The sequence below is a fragment of the Corticium candelabrum genome, chromosome 2 (genome assembly GCF_963422355.1).
Source record: "Corticium candelabrum chromosome 2, ooCorCand1.1, whole genome shotgun sequence".
Classification (NCBI taxonomy): domain Eukaryota; kingdom Metazoa; phylum Porifera; class Homoscleromorpha; order Homosclerophorida; family Plakinidae; genus Corticium; species Corticium candelabrum.
The window spans coordinates 9,395,696-9,402,935 of NC_085086.1; the positions used below are offsets into that span (position 1 = coordinate 9,395,696).

The 7,240-nt window shown below is 37.7% G+C and overlaps 2 protein-coding genes and 1 long non-coding RNA gene across 3 annotated transcripts in view; all 3 read left to right on the forward strand.

Annotated features, from left to right (window-relative positions):
• Positions 1-630: 630 nt before the first annotated feature.
• Positions 631-1,106, forward strand: LOC134198088 (uncharacterized). Its single transcript, XR_009972768.1, has 3 exons — positions 631-702; positions 756-926; positions 986-1,106. It is a non-coding gene; the product is annotated as an uncharacterized LOC134198088 (long non-coding RNA).
• A 458-nt stretch (positions 1,107-1,564) lies between these two features.
• LOC134176504 (E-selectin-like) lies at positions 1,565-2,269 on the forward strand. The gene is made up of 4 exons (XM_062643171.1): positions 1,565-1,670; positions 1,732-1,905; positions 1,976-2,196; positions 2,243-2,269. Exons 1-4 carry the CDS (start codon positions 1,565-1,567, stop codon positions 2,267-2,269), a joined length of 528 nt encoding a protein of 175 aa, XP_062499155.1.
• A 323-nt stretch (positions 2,270-2,592) lies between these two features.
• LOC134176505 (sushi, von Willebrand factor type A, EGF and pentraxin domain-containing protein 1-like) overlaps positions 2,593-7,240 on the forward strand; it is a gene marked incomplete at its 5' end in the record, with an annotated part of 13,368 nt that continues 8,720 nt past the window's right edge. The window contains 9 exons of the mRNA XM_062643172.1: positions 2,593-2,674; positions 2,738-2,953; positions 3,007-3,204; positions 3,259-3,432; positions 3,503-3,730; positions 3,795-4,103; positions 4,171-4,299; positions 4,708-4,929; positions 5,084-5,257. Of these exons, the coding sequence (XP_062499156.1) occupies positions 2,593-2,674; positions 2,738-2,953; positions 3,007-3,204; positions 3,259-3,432; positions 3,503-3,730; positions 3,795-4,103; positions 4,171-4,299; positions 4,708-4,929; positions 5,084-5,257 (1,732 nt within the window). The remainder of the gene's footprint in view (positions 2,675-2,737; positions 2,954-3,006; positions 3,205-3,258; positions 3,433-3,502; positions 3,731-3,794; positions 4,104-4,170; positions 4,300-4,707; positions 4,930-5,083; positions 5,258-7,240) is intronic.

Below are 7,240 nucleotides of genomic sequence, written 5' to 3' on the forward strand. Positions count from 1 at the left end.
ATCGACAAAGCCAACAAAACGGAATGAAGGTAACAGTTGAAGACAGAAATGGTAAAAAACATCAATGCGGAGAGACATACAATCAACTTACTCAAGGACAAAATCCCACTTTCGAATGTAGAAATGGAATTCTTTCCAGTTTCATTCTCCTAACTCTTGACCATACTAAGAAAACACCAGTTCGAAATAAACCAATTCAAGTATGTGAATTAGAAGTGTTTGTAGGTAAGATTGATACCAATAATTATTACTTTTAGTCAATTGTTTCGAAAGTTTAATTTTTAGTTGGTGAATGTGGACATCCTCCTCCAATTCGTTTTGCTGCACGTGACTTCCAGTCAGTAACGATCAACTCCCAGGCGACGTACACATGTATGCCAACCTACTTGCCAACTTCTTCTCAAACAATTACTTGTCTTAGTCACGGTTACTGGTCGCTGTCATTATCTCCCTGTGGTACGAACACATGCACCAAACTGCTACTTTCACTGTACTTATTTAAACTTTTAAATTTTGTAGTTCCTTCATGTAACGTACCGCAAGAGAGAGTAAAAAACTCATCTACTAAGCTGCCTAGCAAGACAAGACAGCCAGTTGGCAGTACAGTCAACTATACATGTGATAGCGGCTATATGAAAAAAGGCCAAAACAAGCTAACCTGCAATTCAAACGCAGAGTGGGAAGGAGAAATAATCTGCCAAGGTTGATAAGTAGAACAACTTCAACTTCATTCTTTTAATTTGGTTTTATTGTAGAATTTTTCTGCGATCATATGCCTGTGTTGCAGCAAGGAAGAGTTGAAGGAAATAGCAACAAGGTACTATTTTCGTGTTTTTATGGCTACCGACTGAAGAATGCGGGTAGCGCATATTGCGGAGAAAACAACACCTGGATATATCTCAATAAACAACCCCCAGCATGTCAAGGTAAATAACTACATTTAAAGTCTGATAATATTGCTGACAAAAACAAGTTCATTTTTCAGTTATGAAATGCCAAGAACTCGAATTAGAAAACGGAAATGTACCAAAGCACAACTTGACAGTAAACAGTACAATCAAATTTGTATGTAAGAAGGGCTACGAGAGGAAGGGCATCAATTCACGTAAATGTGTCTCTAACACTAAAACCGCTTTCTGGTACCCATCTGATCCTGTCTCATGCCAAGGTTCGTTAGAAATAGACAAACTTGATTCCTTTGCATTATACATCATTACATACCTTTATAAACAAATAATTAACCGTTTTCAGCGTATTCAAGACTTAACACTTTTATAGCTAAGTAAACATTATTATATCAAGAAGGCGAATGTACAGTAAATGATCCTAAAACATTTTTATGTAATGCTGTATTTACAAAATGAATTTATCAAGAGACGGCTGCATTTGCAGTTGTCATACTCTTTATACAAGTCCAAATATCACAATTTTAAATATACCTTAAAACATTGACTGATACTCTATTCTCAAGTTAAAAGGTGCCAGAAGCCAGTTAAACCTACCAACGGGAGCATTACTGGCCAAGAGTACACATATTCTAAGATCATTCATTTTCAATGTGATAATGGCCATGACATCAGGGGCATCGCCAATTTCAGCTGCAACGAGAATGGAGAATGGGTTGACGCTGACTCGAAATCTACTATTGTCTTTCCCACTTGCCATCGTAAGTTTCAATATTATTTCAATACTACACATACTAATACATTTCTATTAATTGCGGTTGTTTAGCAAAGAACTGCGGGAAACCAAGAGTACTTCAAAATGCAAAATTTACAGAGAAAAGCTACGTGTTTCCTAACAAAGTCACATACAAGTGCAAAAAAGGATACTGTGCTAAAGGAAACCTAAGCACGAGATGTCTTGCAAATGGAAAATGGTCTGCTGAAGATCGTTCTTGTAAACGTAAGAATTGATTGTGTCATGGCAATCGAATGCATTGAAGTACTATGGTAAATACAGCAACGTTTGTTAGGTGTAAAATGTTCAATGTTGACATCACCCATGAACGGCTCTGTGAGACCAGACATGAACCAAGAAATAACTGTTGGATTTCAAGCAAACTTTGCCTGTAATCCTGGGTTTATATTAAATGGAAGCTCAACAATTTACTGTCAGCAAAAGGAAAATCCGTTTGACTGCCAAGGAAAATGGTCAGAAAATGAGCCCATCTGTGAACGTAATGATGTTGTACCCGTAAAATCATTAAATATATTAGCATATTTCTGTTTTTACATGTTAGCAAGAAGTTGTGGAAAGCCAATTATAGCAGATCCTCGAATTAGAAAGATTGTTGGAGATAAATTTTATTTTCCAGAAGTGATTCAATTCCAATGTGTTAATGGCTATAATCTTCGAAAAGCAGGAGCACGTTGGCATTGTAGTCAAGACGGAATTTGGATTGATACTGAGAACAGTAAAAGTAGACAATATCCAATATGCAAACGTAATGCATGATAACGAGTTGTTACTTAGACTAATGACCTAATTTTGTGTTTAGCCGTTACGTGTGGAAAACTTCCAAATCCCAAAAATGGTAAAGTGGAGGGTCAGAATTTCGAATTTCCTGCTGAAGTCAAGTTTTCGTGCAACAGAGGCTATTGCATTGAAGGTAGCTTAGGCTCAAACTGTCAAGCTTCTGGTAAATGGTCCAGTGAGCCACCACGCTGCAATCGTAAGATATATTTGCCTCTACAACTTTTTTTCAGCCAATACAAATGTGTATCTATAACTTTAGGAGTAAAATGCAAGAAACCATCTAAACCAAAGTTTGGTCAAATATCAGTCAACACGACTGATATATTTGTTGACTTCATAGCAACTTATCAGTGTAACAATGGTTACGATATCAATGGAAACAGTTCTCTTCACAAACATGAAAGAATTTGTATGCAAAATGAGACAATCAATCACTGTGATGGAAAATGGTCAAATAAACAGCCAGTGTGCAAACGTAATCAGTATCATAAAATATTTAAGATGCATTTTTAATATTGTCGTCTTTAGCAAAACTTTGTCCCACAGCCCTGAAGCAAAACAATAGAACAATATTGGGCAAACTATATGAGTACCCACACTCTATTACTATTGGCTGTGATGATGGTTACGAACTTCATGGTGGCAGTAGCGTGTGGAATTGCTCCGACCGAGGAACATGGATTGACACAATCACCAAAAAGAGTGGCGACCTACCCTCATGCGAACGTAAGAGAAATTATTGATTTAACTTTTCGTTAGCAAAAAAGTCTTCTACTTTAGCAAAAGATTGTAAAAAGCCAATCGTTTCTGAAAGCTGTGGATTAAATGGAACGTATTACAAATATCCGGGAGTCGTAAACTTTACTCGCCTCCATGGCTATTGTGTTGATGGAGATAAAAGCATTACATGCAAAAGTGATGGCAAATGGTCAAGTCAATCTCCTTCTTGCAAAAGTATAATCTTAGTGAAACAAGTTCGTTTACTGTTTTTCCATGTAATCAATTTTTATGTATGTCTATTAAGGGATAACGTGTCAGAAAATTTCTCGTCCACGAAATGGATCAATAAATCGCAAGATATTGGGAGAGAGAATCAATCCTTTTGTCAATTCGACTGTCGCTTTCTCTTGCAACGAAGGTTACGATTTGAATGGCAACGAGAGCCTTTCTATTATAAATGTATCATGCCTTCAACAAGATGACATTTCAGACTGCAATGGACGGTGGAGCAATACAACTCCGTGCTGCATACGTAAGTCGACTACAATTAAAGTATAATTAATTGTAAATAATAAAGAATGTGTTCAATGTTGTAGCAAGATCCTGTCCCAATCCGTCCAGGTCAAACTTCAAGAATGGAACTATAATAGGCGATGCATTCTTCTTTCCAGAAACTATAAACCTGACTTGCAATGAAGGTCACGAGCTAATTGGTGGTACTTCTGTATTCAAATGCAACGAAAAAGGCAACTGGGTTGAGGTCAAAATGCCACGGCAAGAAACTAAAAATGCTGTTCGAGTTAGAATTGGAAACCAACGAAGATACATTAACAAATGTAAAGAAAACCAAATGCATGTACGTAAAACAAATAAAGGAGCAAATCTTCACTTTCCAACTTGTAAACGTAAGTAACAAGTTTAATAGACTATTTGTACGTTTTGTTAAACCATAATATATATTTTAAATTATAGCAAAAAACTGCAACATACCAAAATTAAAACCACACTGCAACAGAATAGGAATCTACTTTCAGTACAAGGGTGTTGTAGAATATGGCCGCGACTATGGATACTGCATAGTTGGACCAAACAAAACTCAATGTAACTCATCAGGACAATGGTCAAACAAAGCACCCAGCTGCAAACGTAAATATGTTATTATATATATATATATATATATATATATATATATATATATATATATATATAATATTGACGCTTTGAATTTATTATTTAGAAATTCAATGTCCACCTCTTAGCGATCCCGAACATGGTACAGTACAGTTGAGCTCAGAACAAAGGTTTGTAAATGATACGGCAGTTTACAGCTGTCATTCCGGCTATGACCTAAATATGGATAAAAAGATTCAAATATTTACTCGAATTTGCTTACAAACCGATAACCCTCACGAATGTAAAGGAACGTGGAGCGAAAAACAGCCATGTTGTATACGTACGTCCTGTTTGTGTTAATCTTGTGACACTAATAACAAACTTGTATTACAATAGCAAGGTCATGTTCGGATCCTAACAATCCTAATTTCACACATGGAATCATAGAGGGAAAAGCCTATTTCTACCCGGAAACAATCTTCCTAAATTGCAGTAAAGGTCACGAGATCGTCGGCGGAAGATCCTATTTTCAGTGCAATCAAACTGGCCAGTGGCATGAAATATCAAAACCCAGTGACGAGGCAGCACAACAAGCCAATGAGAGAATCAACTCAGAACGTGAGAAAGTAAAATCCTGCGTATGGCCAAAGTCAAATTCAATCAAAACAAGGCACTTTCCCACCAACATAAGACAATTTCCTACCTGCCAACGTAAGAATATAACAATTACGTATTAAGTTAGTATGTATATTGAGTGCATTGCACCTTCTAGCTAAAGATTGTGGAAAACCTTTTGTGGCCAGTAACTGTACTCTGGTGTCAACGATCTTCCATTATCCACACAAAGTGATGTTTGCCCGCAACTATGGATACTGCGTTGTTGGCAGTAATATCTCTCAATGCAATTCACAAGGACTTTGGTCAAAAGCGTCACCAACCTGTGAACGTAAGATATAATTTTTGATTGATTAAGCAAACAGTTTCAATAACATTTGGAAATTGGCGCAAACAGATTGCTTCTGACTGAACCACATTGTTACGTACAGAAGCAAATTTTATGTGATTTGGCCTAACGCGCAAACAAGCGTAATTAACTCTGAAACTATACGCGTGCAAGAGATTAGTTTTTCAAAATTGACGACTCAAATAACATAATAAATTAGCTAAATCGTTATCATAAACTGAAAAAATGGCTTCAGTAATTTATTTTGAGTACGTAATTGTATGTCATGGCTTGGAAATTTTCCTTCTTTTAATATATTAGTTAGATCATAACCCTGAGCAGTATAGACGCTCTAGAGAGCCACTGATATCCTTAAATCAAAAATTAGTATAAATTTTTATATGATAGTTCTCAAGGCGCACAAATAGCAGAAAAATTAATTTTAGATTTTTGAAAGTACGGTTTCTATAATATAATTACACCGTAATGTGCTTCTGGGTTATTGCATCCGGTTTCGAGGACCAGATTTGGGGCGTGTACGTATGACATGAAGGTCAGAACGGAAGTCGTATTAGCGCAAGTGAAATAGGTAACGCACAAGACTCGAACGTGTACTACGGTTAGAATGGTTAGACGATGTGTGGCAGCTGCGTGCTATAGTACGGTGAAAGACGGTATGAGGCTCTTTCAGTTTCCGAAGACCACGAACAAAGACGAAAGTGGGCGGAACAACATACAAACGAGATCGCTGGGAAGACCCAAGTGATTCTTTCATGTTGTATAGTCGTTATTTCGGAAAAGACTGCTTTGAAGATGAGCCAGGATTGTTCGAGCAATTTAGTCTTGGCTACTGGGCGCCGAAATTGAGACGAATACCGTGCATAATGATTGAGACAGTGTGAGAGCTGAGCAGTTAGAAAAACCAAGAAAGATGAGATTGGATTACGAAAAACGTGAAAAAAGACAGTAGGTTGTATTTAGATTTTAGAGAAGTGTACATGTAGTGATGAATGAAATTGACCTAGCTTTATAAGTCTCTGAACAATTTGTACAGTGGTACAGAATCTTCTAACTGCTGACAAGAGGCATGACAGCCAGTTTACACCATCATGCTAATTGATAGTAAGAAGTATATCTGTATATCTCCTGTGCAGCAGAGAAAGCCATTGTTGAAGTCAGCATTGTTTGTAAAATTAATTAGTATTGTTTCTCATGAATTGGAGGAGGATCAGTTCTAGGCAATGCCATAGTCCGGTTGTACGCAGTCTTGAGAACCCACACATCTGGGCAGACATTAGATAATCCTGATGCAGTTTTGTAAAGTATGTCCTGGCAACAGCCACAATGATGACCAGAGGTCAGGAAAAACAACTACATGTAGTTGTACACCTAAACAAAATTTCGCTAAATGACTTGTAGTAACAGCCAAAACTGTTTAATACCACAATAAATCAAGTAGTCGTTCGTTTTGCTCTTCTTCGGGTGCTACAAGCGATGGCGTCTCAGTGACGACAGGTTCAAAGCTAGACAGCCCCACCTATTTTACGGCTTTACTTTCGTCGTCTCCCGAGCCATTCTTCACATCACCAGTCTCCAATCCATACGATACTGAAGGTTCCACGCACAAAGACCATTTCAAACCGTCATACAACGACGATCCCAAGACTGACGTAACTGTAAAAATGGTGTTTTGCCCACTACCGATTGTACCTCCTGAAGAATATGATCGCGCAAAGTTTTTTTGAGATCACCGACACCTTCATCACTAGACAGAGCCGCTTGCTCTGTCGCGTTCACTGCCTGAGCTAGTCAGCGAAACGTTTTGCGCTAACGCGACATTCGTTCTCACTTTTACGTCATATGTAGAGCACCGCCCCTGTTATCGGACACCATCAATTATCGGACAGCAACAAGATGTAGACGAAGTAAGACTGAGCTTTGCTGAAGCCCACAGTAAGAAGGATTAGTAAATACTGTGATTCCAGA